The sequence below is a fragment of the Pseudorca crassidens genome, chromosome 5, assembly GCF_039906515.1.
Source record: "Pseudorca crassidens isolate mPseCra1 chromosome 5, mPseCra1.hap1, whole genome shotgun sequence".
Lineage (NCBI taxonomy): Eukaryota > Metazoa > Chordata > Mammalia > Artiodactyla > Delphinidae > Pseudorca > Pseudorca crassidens.
Window position 1 is genome coordinate 32,698,989 of NC_090300.1, and position 24,554 is coordinate 32,723,542.

The window sequence follows — 24,554 nt, forward strand, 5'->3', positions numbered from 1 at the left end:
ACACACAGACACACCCACACGTACCTTTATTCTCTACGCAGCAGATAAAATGATCTTTTTAAAATGTAGATGTATTCCCTTTTTAAAATCCCTGTAATATTCATTGCATAGGGAATAAAATCCAAATTTTAACAAAGTCTATTAAGACCCCACTTGATGAGGGCCCTACTTCTTTGGCCTCATTCATATGAGTAGACAGCACTGGATGTATTTTGGTTCTCTGGGAACCTCAGTTTGACTTTTATACCAGCAAACATATGACATATATCTGATCACATTATTCTTACTCTTTTCTTGACTGATGAACAGCCAGGGGAAGATTGTACCCTTTACCTGGCAGTTCTTGTTATCACTGTAAACCTATAGTGTGACAAGGTGTTGAAACACTTAAAGTATTTGACTTATGGCCATGTGGGTGTTCCGAACGCTGTTCCAGGAAATGGATATCAACATAATTAGGGTTAGGCCCTGAAAATTCACAACTGTAGAAACATGCAAGAAATTCAAATTTGAAATACTTTAAAAAATTCTTGTTTGCATAGCCCATTTTTCAGCGAGTTCCCTTTTCACCAGTGTTTGTACAGCTCCTGAAATTGTTGAGAAATGGGGTGTCTGTGGTTTTGACAGATGGCTAACTTGGCAAGCTTCAGCAATCTCAATTTTATCACCAGGCTATATAGAACCTTCGCAGTTTCCTGTGAGCAAGCCCTCAGCCTGTCTGTAGAAACTGCGTGCCGAATTCACCTCCCTACAGAGTCTTAGTGGTTTCCTTGCATAGAAGCAAAGTTCAAAAATGAAAATATGGTGTAAAATAAATCTCCTGTTCATCAAAATGCAAGCCATGGTGTTCATAATGTTTGTGCCTACATATTTTTTTTGCCTACATATTTTATATGCTTGTTATACACAATTCACATGTTGATATATGTATTCTGTTTTTATCATTTGTTGTTTCCAGTTTTAATGACATAATGATAAAATAAAATATTCCTTTTTATGTTTTATACCTGGCTGAGGCTGGGTCTTACAGAATTTGACATAATATTACATGGAAAGACCTTGAGTTACTAAACAATAAAGTTGACTTCTCTTTCCTTGTTTTTTTTTAAATAAATTTATTTATTTTATTTATTATATTTGGCTGTGTCGGGTCTTTGTTGCTGTGTGCGGGCTTTCTCTAGTTGCAGCAAGCTGGGGCTACTCTTTGTTGCGGTGCACGGGCTTCTCATTGCAGTGGCTTCTTGTTTCAGAGCACGGGCTCTAGGTGTGTGGGCTTCAGTAGTCGTGACTCGCACGCTCTAGAGCGCAGGCTCAGTAGTTGTGGCGCATGAGCTTTGTTGCTCCGCGGCATGTGGGACCTTCCCAGACCAGGGCTTGAACCCGTGTCCCCTGCATTGGCAGGCAGATTCTTAACCACTGCACCACTAGGGAAGCCCAGTAAAGTTGACTTTTAAACACATGGTTTTATTTATTTATTTATTTATTTATTTATTTATTTATTTATTTATGGCTACACTAGGTCTTCGTTGCTGCATATGGGCTTTCTGTAGCTGTGGCGAGCAGGGGCTACTCTTTGTTGTGGTGCGCAGGCTTCTCATTGCGGTAGCTTCTCTTGTTGTGGAGCACAGGGCTCTAGGCACGCAGGCTTCAGTAGTTGTGGCACACAGGCTCAGTAGTTGTGGCTTGCGGGCTCTAGAGCCCAGGCTCAGTAGTTGCAGCGCATGGGCTTAGTTGCTCCGCGTCATGTGGGATCTTCCCGGACCAGGGCTCGAACCCGTTTCCCCTGCATTGGCAGGCGGATTCTTAACCACTGCGCCACCAGGGAAGCCCCAAACACATGGTTTTGATTCAGTTGGCCATTGTTGATTCCCCTTGTACTACTTGCATGATTTTTTTTTTGCATAAGTTTTGATAGCCAGAGTTACCTCATTATAAAAACCAGTTAATTTAGACTTGAACAATAGCTACTGTTGTCTACATTCGTATCTATTTTATTGTACAAAAATTTACTTTATACTCTTAGTGGAAAGAGAATATACTGAGAAGATGTTATAGAAGAGTGATGACAAAGGTAGTAAGGTTGAATGTCAACCCCAGGGTTACTTGTACATAGATTTTCCTTTCGTACTATGGAGTTGCCCAATTACAGTGGTTCAGATTAATTGTATTTCAAATTCTATTACTCAGTTAGTTGCAGAGTTCTGAGTAAAGTTTCATACTTATCTTCTTACCTATAATCTATGTCTCTTTACTTTTCTCTAGTTTATAAGATTTTATTTAAGAAAAGGTTCAAGAACATTTGAAAAATGTTGCTTTAAGTAACAAGAGGTAACAATTAATTTTTTTCGTTGTATCTAATATTCTTGTCATAAAGCAAGCACTGTTTTTACGTTAGCTGGTTGTCCTGCCTGTGTATTGTGGGGAGGAGGGTGGTGAGGGAATGGTATTGATTAATATTATCACATGATATTATTTTTAACATAAATGAATTTTGGTGGTGGGGAAACTTATTTTTCAGGTTGAAGCACTCAATAAATTAAAAACTTTAAATAGTTTAATCAAACTGAATGCAATGAAGCTAAATAGAGCCAAAGGGAAAGAAGCAATGCACACTTGTTTAAAACAGAATGCTTATCGGGAAGCCCTCTCTGACCTGCAATCACCTCTGAACCCGTGTGTTATCCTCTCAGAACTCTAGTAAGTGACCTTCTGTACTGTGCTTAGTGAATCTCCCATTAAATAGCAATGCAGAAGGGATTTCTGAGTGACTGCCTTAGGGGAGCAGTAGGGACAGCTGTTAGCCTCAGTAAGTGGAATATAATTAAAAAAGGAAAATGTTAAAGTTCTCAAAAGTTATTCTTGTGTTAATAGGACATACGCCTTCTAGCTAAATTTACCTGTGGGATTAGTGAAAGTTAATGCAAGTTCATTTCCTTTCAATTGTATGTAATTAAATTTGCTTTCTATATTACTGGTTTCTAAGAGTTGAAAATCCTATGTAAGCAAAATGTTGGCAGCCATCATAGATTATTTACTAATTAAACTTTCCTATTTCAAAATGAGATTTTTGAATGAATTTAGAAAATTATTTCTCATTTTTACTTTTCCTACAAAAGTAATAATGGGAAAGTGATAATTATGTTCAGTATATCAGTATGCAAAATTGATCCCTCTTTAAGAAATCAAGAATGGAGTTACAATCCAATGTTACATTCTGATTTTTATTGTTTATGTATAATAACATAAAGTTAAGGAAGAATAAGGGAAGGAAAGGAGGAATTTTAAATGTAGCCATGAGAAGGGCAAATCTGGGTTTTCAGTCCAGCTCACCTGGCGTCACTACATGCCAGCCAAGCCTAGCATTGCGGTTGCTTTTCTGCCAAGAGGAAATGTTCTCGTTCTGACTTCTGTATACCTGGAACAGGTGAGGGGTTTTCCCAAGCCTAGTATATCATGGCAACGTTACAGTCTTGCCATATCTTTAAATTGAAGTGGGCTAATTTTCCCCTTTCTTTCTTTCAGTATTGAAAAGTGTAAATACATGGATTCCAAAATGAAGCCTTTGTGGCTGGTGTACAACAACAAGGTGTTTGGTGAGGATTCAGTTGGAGTGATTTTTAAAAATGGTGATGGTATGTACGGAGGTTTTTACAGTGCCAAATTCCTTAGTATTTTTCATTTGCTGTCCATTTGTTTTATCTGAAAGGTGATGTGTAAATGTATAACAAACAGATGGCAGCCAAGAGGTAGCTATCAGTGGTCATAAATTTGAATTTGGCATGTCATAAGTCCCCTTTTTTTTTTTCGCTTTGGAGAATGATTTCTACAGCTTACTTACTTACGTTGTTCTAATAAGCCTTCCTTTTTTCCTACAAAATACAAAGCTGTTTACTCCTTTGGTAAAAAGCTTCTGAAATGCAAGAGAATATTTTCAATAATATATTCATACATCCTGTTTCATAGTTTTGTGTTTTAATTAAAATATCTTACCCATACTTCATAAAGGAAATGCCTGTGAAGTAATCACACCAACCAGAAGGCAGTCATGACTGCTACCACTTGTTAGTTTTGTGATTTCAGGCAAATCACATAAAATTCATTGAGCTTCAGGATCTTCTTGTCCATGAGGATTATAGCATCTCTGTGTTGGGTTTATTAAATGGAATTAAGTGAGATAACGTAAGTATATGTGTTTAGCATAGTATATGCTTACAACTTTTTTTTTTTTTTTGAATATAGTTGCTTTATAGTGCTAGTTTCTGGTATACAGCAAAGTGAATCAGTTATACGTATACACATATCCATTCTTTTCTGGATTCTTTCCCAGTTAGGTCACCACACATCACTGAGTAGAGTTCCCTGTGGTATACAGTAGGTTCTCATTAGTTATCTGTTTTATACATAGTAGTGTATATACATCAATCCCAGTCTCCCAATTCATCCCACCCCACCTTCCCCCCTTTGTAACCATAAGTTTGTTCTCTACATCTGTGACTCTATTTCTGCTATGCAAATAAGTTCATGTGTACCATTTTTCTGGATTCCACATATAGGCAATATTATACGATGTTTGTTTTTCTCTTTCTGACTTCATTCTGTACAATAATCTCTAGGTCCATCCACATCTCTGCAAATGGCACTATTTCGTCCCTTTTTATGGCTGAGTAATATTCCATGGTATATATTACCACATTTTCTTTATCCATTCCTCTGCTTACAACTATTTTTAAAAGAAGTTTTAGTATTTCCTAGACATTTAACCCCACTCGATAGTATAAATGTCATTATGTGGAAGTCTGTACTTTCACCTCTTACCTAAAAATTACCCTTGGACATGATAATAAATAAAATCAACTATTACAGTTTTGTGAACCCATCATACAGTTACTTATGTGATTCTTAAGAATTTCTTCTGCATCCCAAAAGACAAACAAGAAGAAGAAAAGTTAGCAAGGTGGATTGTATGGATGCTGTAACACAGCATTACTGTATTATAGCAGTATTACAGCACCCGTACAAGTAGTATAATAGCTTGCACATGGTAAACAACTAAAAATATTTTTAAACTTAATTTCTGAAGTAGTTACTGGAGCATGCTAACCAACAAACCTAGTATTTAACATATTGAATATGGTCAGCATTAAAATTCTGGAAAAAAATTAACAGAGCAGTTATTTGTCAATGTTTCTTCCCAGCCAGTTAATTCTGGTTGAATTAGCTAATCTTGAATAAATGTTATTAAGCATAAAGTGGAAAGCACTTATAACATAGCAGGGTTCTTTCCCCTTAGATTTACGGCAGGATATGTTGACACTCCAAATGCTGCGCTTGATGGATTTACTCTGGAAAGAAGCTGGTCTGGATCTTAGGTGAGATTTCTAGTGAATTTATTTTTATCTCATGTTGTAGTCCTTCTACAATAGAATTTAAAAATTATAAAAACTTGATTTTTTGATTTCTTCCTGCTATTATTATTGGTCGTTCATAATTATATTTATATAACGCTTTATAGTTTACAATGTGCTCTCAAATACATTATCTTATTGAAACCTCATCAAGTGTAAAACTATACGTGTGACAGCAAGAGTCATATCCCAATCTGTGGTTTTGAAGGTGGTCTCAGGAAGGATGACTGGTGGTCATGGGAGTGACAAGACAGAGAAGGGCCTGCCTCTCTTCTTACTTAACTTAGTAACATTGATTCTTCTAACCTTCCCGAAAGGGAAGTGTTTAGGTGGGCTTTCAGGGTTTTTTGCTGGCCACCATTGTTAGGGGTAGACAATGAGTAGAACAGGTTTATGGAGACAAAGAAAGAGGAAACATAACGGATTTTAAAGTTTAATTATTATAAAATCTTTCAAGATAAAGAGCAGATGAAGATAATTGCAAACAAGACCACATAAAAATACAAGATTTGAATGTCAACAAACAAAAGTCAAGCCTCTGGGCATTATATTCATAATGAACAGGACAGGGGGATAATAATTCTAAATATTTAAAGAGTTCATAGAAATAAACATATAGGGAGAAGATATGAAAAGGCCATTCAAGTTATAAAATAAAAAAACTAATAATTATGCGCAGACTGTCAGTTCTAATGTAGAAGTATGAATTAAAAGAACAATTATATAGCATTGATTTCCTTGCAAAAATTCTGTTAAGTGAAATGTAGTCTGGAACACGGTTGAAGTAACAAAAACACAAATATTGTCATATACCATTTTGAATGAATATAAACCTCTCTGAATCAAGTTTATTTATTCCCTATATCCAATATTTCCAGAATTTAATTTAAAATTAGAAATGTGAACAGTGACTTATGCACAGAGATATTCATCCTTGACTTATTTACAGTAAAAAAAAACTATTGGGACACTCTTTTGAACATTTGCTCAATAGAACAACAGTTTAAAAGATGATTAACTTTCACATATGACCAAACATCTCAGGTATTTAAAAGTATTGTTTATGGAGAATTGCTAACAATTTAGAGAAAGTACTATCTTCAAACGTCAAATGAGATAAGTGAGATGCAAAAAAATATTTTTATAGAATGATTTCAACCAGTTAAAAATCCCTGAAAAATGACACACTAAAATGTTGACAGAAACTAAAATGTATAGTAGACATTACTTCTGGGTGGTAGGATTAAAGGTGATACAATCTCTCCTCCCTGTCCCCCCTTTTGGTATACCTGTTTAGCTAGTTTTCTATGGTGTACTCCTTTTTTAATCAAGGGGGAAAAAACATTAAGCATATTTCATGATACAATACAGGGCCATACAATTAAAAAATTTTTTTCTATGCTAGTTATTAATGAATAACTTCATCTTTTACCTAATTCTTTTTTTAATTGTGGAATATTACAAACATGAAATGTAGATGATAATTGACAACATTTTTTGTGTTCTTAAACCCAGACTTGAGTATACATTTAGCTATTAAATGACAGATGTTAACATGTTTCCATATTTACTTCTTTAAAAAAGGAATTAAATATTCAGATAAAATCAATGCATTCTTATCCTCCTCTACTTTCTCACAACTCAGGATTTACCATTATTCTAAACTGTAATATGTATGTTTTTGTGCTTTAATTATATATTATGTATCCATTGAATGCTTTGAACTTCCAGTAAATACTGTCGTATCACATGTAACTTTTTGAAGTTTACTTTTTTTATTACATTTTTGGAGATATATCAAGATTAATATGTGAAGTTCTAATTTGTTGTTGTCACTTCTCTATTAATGTTTTGAATAAATACAAAAATTTATCCATTCCCCTATTAGAAGCTATTTGTGTTCATTTGTTTTTGTTTTTTATTTATTTTTTAAACCTAAAGTTTACACACTTCTCTTACGTTTGGAAGAGTTCTTCAGTTTATATAGCCAGAAGTGGAATTGCCAGGTCATAAGGCATGCATATTTTCAACCTTACCACCATTGCCCAACTGGCTTCCAGAATGGTTGTACCAGTGTTACGTTACTACCCAGAAATATCTCCTTGCCAATCAGACTTGTTAATTTTTTGCAAATCTAATGGATACAACACAGTATCTCATAGAATTTTAATTTGCATTTGTTCGGTTGAGTAATTTTTCAATGTTTATAAGTATTGTGTTTTCTCTCTGCTATAAGATACCTAGGTTGCTTCAAGGTTTATGCTTTTTGTTTTATTATTTTTAAAAAATCCTTCCCTGTACAGTTATCTTAAAGATGCTGTCTTATATTTTATTTTCCAAATTTTAAACTTGATATGCTTTCTTCTCTTCTGTCTCTGCAAAAGTTTGGTCCTGGTGTTGATTTTTTGGAATCTAGGTTTTTTTGACTACTGATTTTCCTTAATGGTTATTGGACTCTTTGGGTTGTTTTCCCTCTTGAGTCACTTTGAGGCTAAGAATTGTCCAGTTCATCATTGTTTTTGAATTTATTACCATACTTTTTTTTATAACATCCTCTTGTAATTTAAAAACCTCTGCTATGTTTAACTTTTTTCTCCTTTTGCATTTGTAAAATTATTTTGTATGCAATTTTTTTTCCTTATTAGCCGTATTAGAGGTTTCCATCTTAGTATTTTAAAACAGTGGCCTTCTAGTTTTATGTTTTCATTTTCTGTTTTATCATTGATTACATCTTTATAGTTTCCTTCCTTTTACTTGTGTTAATTCTGTTGTTCTGATTTTTTGAGATGAACACATAGAACATTAATTTCCACTTTTTTCATATATACAAATTAAAACCATGTTTCCTCTAACTGCTGCCTTAGCTGCATCCCATAAGTTTTAAAATATACTTATTTATGCATTTTCATAATATACTATATGGAATTCAGTTCTAAATGTTTTATTTCCATTTGTATTTTTCAACTCCTGAACTAGTTTAAATTATTTTGACTCCCAAATTGCACTGGACTTTTTTTGTTGTTGTTCCTGTTGTTATTGTACCTGACTATTGTCAGATTATGTGGTCTGTATAAGATCAGGGTCATATTTCTTAAGATTATTTATGCCTTACCACATGTCTAGTTTTTCTGTCACATTTGTGATTGAAAAGGTTCCAGATGCTGTAATTATTAACCATAAGATTGTAAATTGGTCCATTAGATCAAATTTGTTAATTATGCCCAAGTCTTTATTCTCATCAAACTTTTACCTGTTTGTCACTTCAGAGATATGTTAAAACCAACCATTATAAGTGGCATTTGTCAATTTCTGCTTGCAATTTTGTTAATTTTCTAATTGTGGTTTTAAGTTGTATTTTCCTAATGACAAATAATGTTGGCCAGCTTTTCATGTGCTTGTCATTTGTATATCTTCTTTGGAGAAATATCTATTCAAGTTCTTTGCTCATTTTTGAATTGGATTATTTGTCTTTTGAGTTGTGAGTTCTTTATATATTTTGAATTCTAGACTTCTAGTAAATAAATTACTGGCAAATATTTTCTCCCATTCTGTGGGTTGTCCACTTTCTTGATAGTGTCCTTTGGTATACAAAATTTTTTACTTTGATGAAGTCCAGTTTATCTATTTTTTTCTTTAGCTGCATGTGTTTTTGGTGTCAGGTCTAAGAAACCATTGTCTAATCCAGTGTCATGAAGATTTATGCCTATCCTTTCTTCTGAAAATTTTAGTTTAGCCCTTATCTAGGAGGTCATTAATCCATTTTTAGTTAATTTTTATATGGTATGTGGTAGGAGTCCAATTTCATTTTTTTTGTATTGGTATCCAGTTGTCTCAGCACCATTGTTTAAAAGACTGTTCTTTCTTCATTGAATTATTTTGGCACTTGTGTCAAACATGGATTGACTGTAAATGTGAGGGTTTTTTCCTGGAGTCTAAATTCTGTTTCATTGACCTACATGTCTGTCTCTGTGCACAGTCTTGATTACTTTGTAGTAAGTTTTGAAATTGAGAATTGTCTGCCTACATTCTCTTATAGGAGTTCTATGGTTTCAGGTCTTACATTTAGGTCTTTAATCCATTTTAAGTTTGTTTTCATATATGGTGTGAGAAAATGTTCTGTTTTCATTCTTTTATATGTTGCCGTCCAGTTTTCCCAGCACCACTTATTGAAGCGACCGTCTTTTCTCCATTATATATTCTTGCTTCCTTTGTCGTAGGCTCATTGACCATACATGCATGGGTTTACTTCTGAGCTCTCTATTCTGCACCATTGATCTATGTGTCTTTTTTTGTGCCAGTACCATGTTGTTTTGATTACTGTAGCATTGTAGTATAGTCTAAAGTCTAGGAGTGTGATACCTCCAGCTTTGTTCTTTTCTTCCTTAAGATTGCTTTTGCTATTTGGGGTCTTCCGTGGTTCCATATAAATTTTAGGATTATTTGTTCTAGTTCTGTGAAAAATGTCATGGTATTTGGTTCATTTAAATGATATCTGTTTATAGTCTCTGTTTGGTAATTCATCATTCTTGTACTTCTCTTTTGTTCTTTAGACATGGTTCCTTTTACTTCTTTGAACATACTTAAAATAGGGGTTTTAAATTTCACAAGCCTGCAAATCAGATTCTCTCCCTTGTTCAGGATTTTTTGTTGTTGCTGTTTGTTGTTTGTTTCGTGACTTCTCATTTAATTATGTAAGGCTTTTGTTCTTGTCATGTGTTGTCACTGATTTCTCTGCCTGGTTAGTTTATTGGTCAGCTAATGATTGACCACAGATTTCCCTAAATGCCTGGAATTCTTAAGTCTTTCAGTCTTTACTGAGGGGTTCTGTGTGCATGTTGGGGCATTCCGTCAGGAGTCAGCCAGGTAGTTCAGAGCTGTGCCTTAGCCTTAACTTGTGTAAGCCTCAGAGTTATCAAGAGGTGAGAGCTAGGGCCTTCTAGCTTCTTTCCTGTCCATTTGCACAGCCCCAGGAATGCATACAACCATCGCCATGCACATGGCTTCTAGATTCCTATGGGAATGTTGTAGTCTTTCAGTGTCCCCTGTGAACATCTCATTCCACAGTTTATTCTTTAAGTTTTTTAGTTAGCTTATTGTTTACCCCAACTACTATTTATCCCTAAGACAGCTGCAGTGTTAAACGATTCAGATTATTTTTGAGAAACACCTCCAGCTAAAAGGCAGTTCACAGTAGGCAAGGTCTGAGTCAGGTCAAAGAAACAGTGTGAGTGGGATCTTCCTGGAAAACTACTAGAGAGTTCAAAGAATGACAGTTACGTAGAAATGAGGCTTTGAAGGAGCTGCAACCCCATTTTTGCCCCCTCTAGTGGCTACCAGATTGCTGTAGTCACAATGGTTATGTGCCATTTGTTGCCAAGTCTACTGCAGAACTGGGAAGTAGGTAAGATTGGAATAAGTAACAGTAAAACTCAACTGAGATTCAGCCATTTTCTTCAAGAAACACTCCCCAGATTGTTGCAACCCATTTTTGTATTTCCATATTACTGAAATAGTTGATCCTTGACAATTTTTTGCCAATCTTTTTGTTGTTTTTATGGAAGAGTGGATTTTCAAATGTCCTTAACCCCCTGTTTTTGCTGACATTACCTGGTTATACAGCTGCTTTCCAAAGAAACCTTGAAGATGCTATTCCATGGTATTCTGACGTCTGTTTTTTTTTTTTTTTTTTTTTTTTGCGGTACGCGGGCCTCTCACTGTTGTGGCCTCTTCCATTGTGGAGCACAGGCTCCGGAGGCGCAGGCTCAGCGGCCAAGGCTCACGGGCCTAGCCGCTCCGCGGCATGTGGGATCTTCCCGGCCTGGGGCACGAACCCGTGTCCCCTGCATCAGCAGGCGGACTCTCAACCACTGCGCCACCAGGGAAGCCGTCTGTTGTTTTTTAAAAGCCTGCTGTCAGTCTAAACTGACACTGCAGAAAAAAATTTCTCTTTGCCTTTCATTTCTGCAGTTTTATTGTAATTTGTCTGTGTATGGATTTCTTTTTATTTATTTTTACTTCCTCATTCTTATTGTATCTTTTCAATCAAAGAAAATCACCTCTTTTAGTTTCTACAGAATGTATCCATGTTCTTCAACACTGCAGTTCTCTCACTCTCACAGTCTTCTCCTGCAACTTTAATAGATGTATATTGGTTTTCCTTGTTCTGCCTTGCATTTCTCTTAACCTCTTTCTTATTTCTCTCCTTCTTTATGCAGCATTTTTTGTAGTTTCTTTTATTCTGTCTTCCATTTTACTAATTATCTCTTCAGTATTGTCTCATCTCTTGTGTATCAATGTAGTATGTTTATTTCAATGACTGTTTTTATTTAGGAATTGTATTTGATTTTGTTTTGTATACCTGTTCTTTTTTTAATACTGTACTCTCCTTATGTTTTCTATTCCTCTTCATGTCTTTCATCATTTTAGCATCTCTTTCATATTGTTCTGTTTTATCTCTTAGGGTGTCACCTTTTCATTTATCTGCTTAATCTTATTCATTTCCTTGTGTAGTTAATAATATTTGGTCTTTTTTTTTTTTTTTTTTTTTTTTTTGTGGTACGTGGGCTTCTCACTGTTGTGGCCTCTCCCGTTGTGGAGCACGGGCTCTGGACGCGCAAGCTCAGCTGCCATGGTTCACGGGCCCAGCCTCTCCGCGGCATGTGGGATCCTCCCGGACCGGGGCACGAACCCGCGTCCCCTGCATTGGCAGGCGGACTCTCAACCACTGCGCCACCAGGAAAGCCCAATATTTGGTCTTGAATTCGTTATTTGTGAGTTTTGTGTTTTCTGTAAGGGTCCTTTCCTCCCTAGGGTGTGAAAGTTTGCCCCCCAAAATGAATTTTGGTCTAGTTTGTGCTTTTGCCCAAGCTCTTTATGCACGATCAATCAGTTTTTATGTTAATTCTTTGCCTCAGGCTCTCATACTTCATAAGTATTTATATTATATTTGAATCTCATAAGAATATGGGAAGGCTTGGGTGTTTTTGCACTTTCATGAACACCCCCCCCCCGCCCGCCATTTTTATTGCCCACCCAGGGCCCAGGTTAGATGGCAGACTTTCATGGTATATCGTCTCATCAATGAGCAGACCTTTTCTAGTTCCCTTTATACATTTGACAGCCCTTTTAGAGCCCCAGCTCCTGCCATGTCCAGATCCTGCCTCTCAGACTCAAGACCATGTCTCTTTTCTCATGGGCATTAAAATGTTAACCAAGTCAGTAACTTCCTGAGCCATTACTATGAATAATCTATATTTCTGAGATATAGAAGTCTCCTTTTTTTCTTTATTAATCATAACTTTTAAAAAACTTTTTTACTTTATCTGTTATTTTTTAATATGTTTTAGTATCTACAGCAACTTTGTCCACAAGGTTGCTGGAAACAGTTACACTTGTGATTGACTTTATCCCTGCAAGGTTATAAGTATTTCTTGATTTCATTTTAAGTTTAATTTATTTAAAAACTTAAAACAGTTGATATTTATTGACTGAAACAGGTTTTGTATTAGGTTCTTCACATGTGTAATGACATGTAATTTACAACTTTTTGAAGTTGTGTTATTCCTTTTTAGCAGATGAGAAATTTAACCTTAAGGGACTTTAAACAGTTTGTCAAAGTTTACAAAAATAATAAGTGGTGGAGCTAGATTCAAATTGGGGTCTGTCAGACACTAAACTTGATTTCAGTTCTGTTATTTTGGTAGTGTAAGTGAGAAAAATTGTGGTAAGACCTATCTAGTAACTATTTGTTTATCAAAGTATTCTGGTGGCCCAAATATGTAATTGTCCGTTGATTTTTTTTTAAGAGGTTTTTAGTCTTTAGATTTTTTTTCCAGCATACACTTTTCTAGTGCTATTGAGGTAGAAAGAACAATTTGCTGTGGGTTTTGTTCCTTGAATGGGACTTGTAGGAATACCGAATACAGAAGTATTGGAATACAGAAGTGAGATTATGGTTCATATATAAAGGACCTTTGAGTACCATAAATGACAAAGAGCTTTGCTTTTAAATTAGCAGTAATTTCTAATACGGCTGTGTAAAAACAGAATAGGTAGTTTTGAATAGGTAGCAAAACTTTTGGTCAGTCACTTACTCATAAGAAATACTATGTAGATAAGAGGAGAATGGGTGATTTTAAGAAACTCTCCCTGGGGAACACAAACCCAGAGGGTTCTGGCCTACCTTTTTTCTTTTTTCTTTTGGTTTTAGTGGCACACAGCCACAACCCGTTTGTTTACATATTGTCTATGGCTGCTTTTATGCTATAACTGCAAAATTGAGTTAGTTACCTTATAGTCTATAGCACCTAAAATTAAAATATTTATTATCTGGTTCAGTCCAGTAAACGTTTATTGACCCTTCTTATAAAGTAAACCCCAGTGAAAATGATTTTACTTCATTTGTCCGTAAAAAATGGGGAAAACTTTTCAAGCATAGGCTCGCAACTTGTTGGTTCTTTCCAAGGTCAGCCCATAAGCTACATAGTGGTCTCCTTTGCTACGAGCAGATTCTGGCCATATGATGTCTTGTTAATTATGAAAGGCTGAGCTAAAGACTTTGTCTTCAGTTCAGTCAGACTAATTGAAAGCCTCAACTAAGTTCTTTTCTCTTAGTTTTTTGTTTTACCCATTCTATTTAACTGTAAAGCACATTTAGCATCAAATAAAGTTCATTGTGACCTCAGGCAAAGGGAGGCAGCCACATGTGGGAGTGCTAGAAATAAACCTGGTATCTGTCTGAGGGGAAGCAATATGTGTCTAACAAGAAAAAGGAACTTGTCTGTTCAGTGAGATCTTTGCTGACTTTTTGTACTCTGACCCCATGTTTAAAAAAATATGCAGGACTTCAATTCTTTTGAGTTCATTTTCAAACCAATAGCTTTTTTTCCCACCAAACATTTTTTACTGTTTCTATAAATATACATGCCCCAGTGTTCCTGTTGTACGTGTTTTTCTTTTGGCCAGCTGTTTAGGTTAAACCTGTTCATGTAGCACACACTCTTTTAGGTTCAATGTCAAATCTTCAGATACCTTCTACAAATTACTATTTTGATCAGAATATTTTAGCACCTGCAAAAATGCCATGTTAGCATGAATGAAAGTGCATATTTCTCATTTTCATTTTTCTCTAATGTCTCAAAATATTCTTTTGGTATCTTCCATGCCAAATTAGAACATTTGTAAGCCATCAATATGTTAGAACACCCTGACCTTTGGTCAACAAATAGGTAATTAGACTTTTCTGTCAAGTCTGATAGGTTGCATGTAAATCTACCTGGATTTTTGGTAGATTTGACAGTCCCATCTCGTGCCTCCCCCCCCCCCCATACAGATGACATTGAATTTTGGAGAGTTGTCTTCACTGTGACTTTATATTTGAGTTGCACTAATGGGGTTTACTTCCCTTTTAAGAGAGCTACACAGCAGTTCTAATGACACTGGTTTCAGTAGTTAGACTCATTCAGAGTAGGGTGATGGGGCTGCCATCCCCACTGCTGTAGAATTTATCTCATTTTACAATTATTGCTTTAATGGAAAGATAACAAATTGCTCCTTGGGTCAGAGAGTCTGAGAAAGGAAGATAAACATTACTAAGCGTTGTCATGGCCTTTATAAGAAGTTGAGTGCAACGGGTGCCCCCGTAAGGTGGTCAGGGCTCCAAGAGTTTGTCCCCAGCTTGACTTCTGTCAAACTGTCTCTGTGACAAGGATGTTTTTTCCTTCCCATTGTGAGCATTCCATCCTCAAGACACTAAATGCTTTCATCATTGTCTGCTTTTGAAGAGGAAATTGTTGGACTTTTGCCCAGTTTGACTGCAAGTGGGGTAGGAGGAGATGTAGGAAAGTGAGCCAAAGTGCACTTTAACCAGACAGTGTTTACTTCACATGTGTTGTGTCACGATAAGGATAGGGGTATTGCTAAAAACTTTCATGCTCCATAGCTACCTTTTCTAGTGAAGCATAAACTTTAAAAAAAGAGAAATAAATTAATAATGCATATGTAAAGCAGGCTATTGGTATATCAGGCTGTCAGCATGAAGTTTCACAATTTTGCTTCCAACCGTATTTTGCTAGAACTAGGGAAGTGCTTAAAGAGGCATAAAATTGAATTGTTGGTTGGAAGGAAATTTAGGAACTATTAAATGAAACTCTCCTCTTTTATCTGATTATTACACACACTACCACACTCATTCCCCCAACACACACACACACACACACACTCACACTCACACATTTTTTCTCTTTGGTAAAGTCCTTATGTGGCAGATAGAGGTCTGCATGGTCTTTCCAACACTGACTCTTTCTTCCCCTCACCTGCTCCCCCTGTACTTCCCTCTGTCCCTCATGTCCTTCCTCCTCACAGAGATCTTTCTTGACTGTTGACACGTTCTACTGGCACTTCTCATTTATCCATTGATCACATGCACATTGTGCATTTGTGGTTTGTCTGATCAGTGAGAGCAGGGACTGCATTTTTGGCTCATTTCTGTGTCACCAGCAGCTAACACAATGCTTGGCACATAGCTGCACTCATATATGTATAGAACCCGTGAATTGCATCCATTGCATTTTCTGTAGTCACCTGACTTTTATTTGAACTTTGCGAGGTATTTTATTCCATTTTGTATTTGCTCTAGTGATAATACCATTTTTAGAAAACTGAAGAAAATGTTGACAACCAAAGTGAGAAAAGGATAATATTAATATATGAAGAACTCATATAAATCTCTAAGGAAAATGTTTAAAACTCTAATAAATAGACCAAGTATGTGATTAGCTAATTCACAAAAGAAATTCTACATAAAATGGCTAAAAGAGACCTGAGAAAATGCTTATTTGCACTAGGGATCATATAAATGCAAAGCAAAGCAAAATCCTACCTATAGATTTAGCAAAAATTATTTGGCACAAGAAGCAGCCTGAGAGACCTCTTACACAGTGACTCTGTAGACTGTGTTAGGTTAAAAAGATAGTTTTAGAGCCACTCAGACCTAGTTTTAAGTCTTAGATCTTCCATTTGGTTAAATGTATGACTTTTTTGCAAATTAATTTTATGTCTCGTTTATAAAATTGGGAATTTACGTATTTATAGGGATTTTGTTATTGTTTGTTTAATTCATTCACAAATACTTATTGAGTGCCTGCTTTGTGCCCAAACACATTCTCAGGTACTGAGGATACACAGTGAACAAATTATCCCTGGCTGATGGAATTTACATCCTAATGGTAGAGACAGACAATAAACAAACACATAAATAAAATGTACAGGATGTTGGATAGTGTTGAGGGCTATAGAGGAAAATAAAGGAGGGAAGAGATGGCAGTTAGTATGTCACTGTGTTGCTATTTTAAATAGGATGATTCAGGAATCCCTTACTGAGACGGTGACATTTCAGCAAAGATTTCAAAGTGGTAAGGGAGTAAACCATGTAGATGTCTTGGGGAAGAATGTTCCAAGTAGAGAAAGTAACACAGATAAAGGAATGAGGGAATATTGTACCTGATATGTTTGGGGAATAGCAATGGAGCAGTATAGTGAGAACAAGTGATCAAGTGGAAGATACTATGAGAGGTGAAAGGGGACGAGATTGAAGGCCTTGTGAGCTACAACAAGCGGGTTGGCTTTCACTTAGGTGGGAAGTCATGGCTGAAATTTCAATCAGGGGAATGACATAATATGAGTATATTTTAAATGGATTATGTTGCTGTTGCATTTAGAACAGACTATGCTGTGGAAGCAGGTAGACTAATTAGGAAACTTGAATTTTGAATAGGGGTTGATGGTGACCTGGACTAGGGTGGTAGCTTAAGGAAGGGTGGAGACAGAGAACTACTTAGACTCTGTACATTTTCAAGGTACGTAAATATTAGGCATGAGAGGAAAAGTGAAAGATTACAAGGTCTTGGGCTTGAACAACTGGAAGGATGGAGTTGTTAACCGAGGTAACGTGTAGAGTGCTTAGCCTGCTGTGTGGCATCTACTAGATGCTACATAAAGGGTGGTTCCCTTCCCCAAAATTTAGGGTAAAAATGAAAGACTTTTCCTTTATCTGATGTGCTTGTGTCCACCTACACAAACAAATAGAATATTTCACCAGAATAATTAGATAACAAATTATACATTTAGCTAGCACATTGGAGTTTAGTAAATTACTCCATCTGTTCACTAAGGTATTTACACTCTAATAGAAAAAGTGGAACTAATATTTGTCTATATGACTGATACAGTAATGGCAAGGTTATCAATAGTAATAAAACTTTTTTAAAAATCAAAGAAAAAACATACTCTGTCAGTGTTTCATTTTATGGATAGCATACACATGTGACTCTTTATGCCCCTTTTTTTTCTTTTCAGGATGCTGCCTTATGGCTGTTTAGCAACAGGAGACCACTCTGGCCTCATTGAAGTTGTGACCACCTCTGAAACAATTGCTGACATTCAGCTGAACAGTAGCAATGTGGCTGCAGCAGCAGCCTTCAACAAAGATGCCCTTCTGAACTGGCTTAAAGAATACAATTCTGGGTTAGTGTTCTGGGTTAGTGTATTTTGTTTGATTATCATTCTTCTGAACAAACTGCCAAACAAATAACTGTTCTCACAGTTAGAATCATCAGTGTCCTAGAGGAAATATTAGTGTTATTTATTGCTTCATTTCAGGTTAGATCAAAATGACAAATAGGCCTTCCTAAAATCTTGCAGAAGATTAGCATTGAATTCTGCTTCATCTAGATCAAATTTCAGAGCTGGGCAGTAGTTTAAAAATCTAAGAATTTAAGTGTTTAACAAATAACATATAACTTTTTAAGTGCATGAACTTCCATAATTATGTGAATGTATGAACCTAAGTAAATTTTCAATAGATTTTTAAAATAGAAGTAAATGAGTTTGTAGGCTGATCTTTCCAAACTAAAAAATACAGTGCTAGGAATTGTGTTACTTACAATTATTGTGTTGGAAAAGCCCTAATACATAGGAAATTAAGGAATTTCACAGTGAGGGGAAAACACTGCAAGTATTTTTGTCTGAAGATTTTGAAGTCAGACTTAAATGTTATCATTGGCAAAATCCAAGAACTTGGACTTCCCTGGTGGTGCAGTTGTTAAGAATCCGCCTGCCAATGCAGGGGACTTGGGTTCGAGCCCTGGTCTGGGAAGATCCCACATGCTGTGAAGCAACTAAGCCCGTGTGCCACAACTACTGAGCTCGCATGCTGCAACTACTGAAGCCTGTGTGCTTCAACTACTGAAGCCCACGCTTCTAGAGCCCGTGCTCCACAATTAGAGAAGCCACCGCAATGAGAAACCCATGCACCGCAACGAAGAGTAGCCCCTGCTCGCCACAACTAGAGAGAGCCTGCATGCAGCAGTGAAGACCGAATGCTGCCAAAAGTAAATAAATAAATAAATAAATAAATAAAATCCAAGAACTTGTATGTGAGAATTAATTTTCAAATTTTGATTTTAGGGCCTTGTCCCTAAAGGGTCTATATTAGTTACTTCTGATATAAGTCAGTGACTTTATGGTTGGCACTGTAATACTTAACTCTTAAATATGGAATTCTAGTCTTCAGTCAAAACTACAAAAATGTTCCAAAGCCCAGCATCATTCAGCCAAGCTGATGGTCTCCTCTCATTACTATGCATATGAACCTACCCCCGTCCCCCACAGAAATGTGAGCCCCAGGACACAGCAGTTTGAATAGTTGATGTCCAGTTACCTGATGTCTTTGAGCAAGCCTGCTGACTCCTCCCTGCCCTGCTCCTCTGATCATCATCCTCACTCTTGGCTGATCCAGCATCTTCTCCTTATATGGTTTTGGCAGCTCTGTGTTGCAGTTGTTCTCACATTAAAAAGGAAACAGAAGTGTGGATTGGCTCCGTCCCACACATCTGGAGGCTGAAAACCTTCCTTGCTCCTATTTTTTTCTCTTATTCAGGGATGACCTGGACCGAGCCATTGAGGAGTTTACCCTGTCCTGTGCCGGCTACTGTGTAGCTTCTTATGTCCTTGGGATTGGTGACAGACATAGTGATAACATCATGGTCAAAAAAACTGGCCAGGTAAGCAACTTCCCAGAGTGCCAAGGGCCTCAGTGATGCTGTTACTTACGTGCAGCACAATCTCTTGTGAAACTCAGATTCTTTATGAGTCTCAGTCATGCCTTTGTCTTTCCTTTTATTTCCCACCCCTTGTTTCATATGCCATCTGCTTCATATATTGGTTTGTTTGCTTGAAGTTAGGTGATAAGCATTTATTTGAATGTTTAAAAAATTATTTAGGTTATTTACAAGTGACCTATTCCTTCAATATAAGAAATTGTATTTGGGACGCATATGTGCCTAAGAGCAGAAGGAGCAGATAATGTGCAGGATGTATTAACTTTAAAGAAGATAAGTGTTAAAAAAAAGAAAAAGTTGAGACAAACCCCACTTGAGGCATTTTTTCTTTTAGAATATCAAATATAATCATCTGTGGGAGTAAGGCGATACGGAGTATGACTAATATCATTTTGGGGTAGCTAGGGAGCTAGACCAGGTTATATAATATAAAGAAGCTCTTAGTTTTGAAGTGGAAATTTTCTTATTCTTCAGAGTGACTTTTGTTTGTAAATTCTTTAATATTAAGCAAAGACAGATGAATAATTTGAGACTTTTTCAGTTTAGCCACCCTTAGAATTCCCTGACACTAGGGGCATTCCAGAGTAAAGACTCTGAGTCACTCTGTGAACTCTGGCCCTAGGTGGGACTCAGAGTTTTACACCTCCTTGGAGATCTGGGTAGTTCTGGCTTGAGCTTTTGAGAGTTGAACCTTGTGTTCACACTTAAAAGGATTCCCTCTGACTTCTGGTTAATCAAGCTGAAACACAGGTTTTTCTCCATTCTTTCTTGATGCCCTTCTAATATATTGAGGAATAAGAAATATGTAAATCCAAGAAGTCAAAGATAATAGGAAAAGAGGCCAACAGTAGGTGAAAGACATCAACAGATTTGGGGATGAGCAAAAGCAAAATGGAAAAATAGCATTGACTCGGCATAACTGAGAAAATGGCTACTTGTGGAAGGGTGTGTCAGTCTGAGGAAAGCTCTGGAATCAGGGGCACTAGGTGCTGCTGAAGGTGGGGAAAGGGGAAGAGGCTGAAAACAGGATTGATTGGCAGTTTATATATGGAGCAATTAGGTGCTTATATCTCCTTCCCAACTCCAAGAAGGGCTAGAGGATTTATTTTCTGAAGAAACCAATTCTTCTGACTCAAGGACAAACAGCTTCTATGGAAGCTAAGGGTAAGATGCCATATTAAAAATAGGGATGGAGTGAAAGTTGGCATGATAAATGGTATGATTCCCAGCCATTTCTGCTTGCTTTGCTCCAAGAACAGTAGCAACCAGGTGTATATTCCCACTCTTGCAATAGACTACATGGTTCTTCTCAAGAGAAACTGATCAGTTCCAGTGAAAAGGCTTACAGATGCTGACTTTTGAGGTCTCTCCCCAGATACTCTGCAAGGAAGCCCACTGATCAACAATCCTACCATGTCCGTAGATTTTTCATTCATCTTTTTTTTCTTAAATATGAATGGTCAGCCAAAGATTATCAGACATTTGTTGAAAGCCTCCACCATGAAAGAGACCAAATCAAGCAAAATGGGGGGAGGGGGAAAGAAGAACTCTGGGAAAACAGTACCTGCAGTAAACAGAGGATGATTTAAGAAGTAAAAACAGGAAAGATATTGCATCTATGAAGTAGTAAGATTCTATTTTAAAAAATTAGAAAATGGAATTCCTAGAAATTAAAAAGAGGAACAAATAAAATAGAAGTATAAACTAAAGATCAACTAACATTTCTTGAACTCTTTAACTTGTGGAAAGCACAGTTCTTTAAGTTCTCTATATACGTTAACTCCTTCAATCCTTATGATAACCGTACAGAGTAAGTGGTAGTGTTATCCCCATTTACAGGTGAGAAGATTGACACAACAGAGAGTGGACATACCAGCATTAAATCCTGGCAGTTTGGCCCAGATTCTGTTTTTTAGGCACCAGGCAATGTATTGCCCTTTAATATCCCGAAGAGGACCAAGATATCTGATAAGTAGAAGAAAGAGGATCCAGAAATGATAGAGGATCAGTCCAGGGAGGTTCACCATCTAGCCTAATAAAAGTTACAGAAAGAAGTAGCACATAAGAGGAAGGGAAGGAACTTACCCAAAAATAATACAAAAACATTTCCCAAAGCTGATGTTTGTGACTAAAGGGCACGAAAGTTCCCTTACAGTAGATGAAAAAACCCTTACTAAGGCCATTCACCGTGACATTTCAGTGCATCAGGCATAAAGTGATGGTCTTAAAACCTTCCCAGAGATACAGCAAGCCACTTACCAGGGTTCAGGAGTTAGAAAGACTTGACTTCTAAAATAGCAGCGTTGGAAACTGTATAAGACAGTGGGAATTAGCCTTCATGATTTTGAGTGAAAATGATTTCTAACCTAGAATTCTATACCAGACTTTCAGTATGAATGTAGAACAAAGACATTTTCAAACATAAGGTTTCAAAAGCTGTATCTCTTCTGCATCTTTTTTCAGGAGGATGCCAGAATAAGGGCATCCATGAGAATAAGGGTCTCAACTGGGGTGCTTTTGCCCTTGGGGGACATTTGTCAATGCCTGAAGACAATTTTGGTTGTCAGGATGCGGGAGGGGGTATTCTACAGGCATCTGTGGGTAGAGGCTAGGGGTGCTGCCAAACATCTTATAGTGTATGTAAGATAGAACCTCACAACAAAGAATTTTAGGGCCTAAATGTCAGTAATGCCAAAAGTGAGAAAGCCTGGTCTACACCAAAAGAGAAATGATGTGGAACCCAGGAAACAGGGACTGCAAATGGGAGGAGAGTGAAGGTTGAGCACGGGGTGATGGTTCTTTGGCAGGCTTAGAGAACAGCCAGCCCAGACAGGAGCTAACAGATTACCTGACCATGTGGAAAACCATTGTGAAATGATTTTTAGATTTTTAAGATTTTGTGAAGAATTAATGACCAGATCATAGAACACTAAGACAAAAAATAGTTTTGTCAAGAAAAAAGATGAGCAAGAAAAGGAAGTGTAATCATAGTATACTATTACCACATGGCTTATGTACTTCGAACAGTAAACACTGAATATTGATTTAACCAGAAATTATGATATAATGTGTTGCATTATGAGGCATGACATCAGCACAGGAGTACTAAATCTTTACCTTCCATAATAATCCAAAATTAGGAAGTAAAAAATAATTACAAACATACTATTTAGAAAAATGGAGACATATATCAGGAAAAACACGTGGACGGGTGGGGAGAAGTTACCTCTAAGTAGTAGTGCTTAAGGTGGTGAGGGAACTGGTGGGGCAAGGATGTACTCTCTCTTTGTTTTATTTCTGTGTGTAAAACTATTTGATTTTTTAAAATCAAACATGTTTATTATTTGGATGTATTTTTCTTTTTAACAATTCATCTTTCCCACTGTGTATATGCAGTTTAATATCAGGGTTATTATTGAATATAAAAGACCTTCGAATGTCAGAGCACTCTTTTCCCAAATGATCCAGGAGACCGTGTAGTGTCTCTAATACTACTCCATTTGATGTAGTGCATGGAACCCACCAGAAAAAAAGGGGAAATTAAATCCCATTTGTTTTCCAGCTCTTCCACATTGACTTTGGACATATTCTTGGAAATTTCAAGTCTAAATTTGGCATTAAAAGGGAGAGAGTGCCTTTTATTCTTACCTATGATTTCATTCATGTGATTCAACAAGGAAAAACAGGAAACACGGAAAAGTTTGGCCGGTGAGTATTGTCCTCGTGTCAGCGTAAACACATCTAATGTTTTCTCAGCTGACCAGCTAGACTAGCATTTAGCTGAGAGGTATATTTAGATTGGGGAGATAGTCAGTCTGCTAACAGGAGGCTTTGGGGGAACTTGCCTGTCAGATCCTGTTCTGGTTCAAAGAAGAGAAAAAAAATGCTAGAGGGCTTCCCTGGTGGCGCAGTGGTTGAGAGTCCGCCTGCCAATGCAGGGGACACGGGTTCGTGCCCTGGTTCGGGAAGATCCCACATGCCGCGGAGCGGCTGGGCCCGTGAGCCATGGCCAACGAGCCTGCGCATCCGGAGCCTGTGCTCCGCAACGGGAGAGGCCACAATAGTGAGAGGCCTGTGTACCGCAAAAAAAAAAAAATGCTAGAAATTTGAAATAAATTATTGTTTTATTCCAATAGTGTACCACCTTTTACCTGTATTAGAAAATTCTCTGAAACTGTTAAGACATTTGATAGTGAGATGCTGAGAGGGACTGGCATTTTGCTGTCATTCTATGTGAAGTGCAGTAAGAGAGTCAGGGTTCAGGGAAAGACTTTGTAATCTCTGATCTATTTCTTGCTGTTTGTAGGTTTCCAAGCACATTACTTGTCATCTTGTCTTTACTTCATTTTAAATGGAGACAAAAATAATTATATTTCAGGGATATTTTGATAATGAGAGATGTTACATGATGTGATCAACTCATCCATATGCTTACCAAATGATTGCTAGTATCATTTCCAGTTCCGCATGGGTTTCTGCAGAGTATAACTCTGGATCCATTTTCCTCTTTGGCAAAATTAGGGAGATAGGATTGGGTGGTCATCTTGAATGACCAGCTTGAAGAGGAGAGAGAGGGAAGGCAAGATGATAGAAAGGTACAATGCAAATTCATTGACACTGGTTTGGGGTACATTAAAGAAATTAAGTCTCTGGAGTCAGACCACAAATCTAGAATCTAGAATTATGGTTAGAAATCCTTATGGATTATAATCACCACTTTTTTATAATTAATTTTTGTGACACATAGAATTAAAAAGCCTAGATTAAGTGTTAAATTGCCTTTTATCATATAATTTCTATTTAATTTTGTTTTTGAAAAAGACATGTGTGGTTTTAGAGAGCTTGATTTATTTTATGTAAATTTTAGTCCTGGGACAATTTTCAAAAGGGTAAAACTCAGAAACGAACCTTTAGTTCAGTAGAAATTTTCCAGCTCTTATGGAAAGTCTAGCTATATCTCTCATTTTCCTTTATGAAATTTGCTATTTCCGTTCTAACATCATACTCTTGTGATTTGCTGCATCAACTAAAG

General features: G+C 36.8%; 1 protein-coding gene across 2 annotated transcripts in view; it reads left to right on the forward strand.

The window, feature by feature from the left end:
• Positions 1-24,554, forward strand: part of PIK3CB (phosphatidylinositol-4,5-bisphosphate 3-kinase catalytic subunit beta) — a 193,211-nt gene that overhangs the window by 166,657 nt on the left and 2,000 nt on the right. For both annotated transcript variants that reach the window (XM_067737676.1, XM_067737677.1), the window contains exons 17-22: positions 2,519-2,697; positions 3,523-3,632; positions 5,291-5,369; positions 17,760-17,927; positions 19,342-19,465; positions 23,085-23,230. In XM_067737676.1, the coding sequence (XP_067593777.1) occupies positions 2,519-2,697; positions 3,523-3,632; positions 5,291-5,369; positions 17,760-17,927; positions 19,342-19,465; positions 23,085-23,230 (806 nt within the window). The remainder of the gene's footprint in view (positions 1-2,518; positions 2,698-3,522; positions 3,633-5,290; positions 5,370-17,759; positions 17,928-19,341; positions 19,466-23,084; positions 23,231-24,554) is intronic.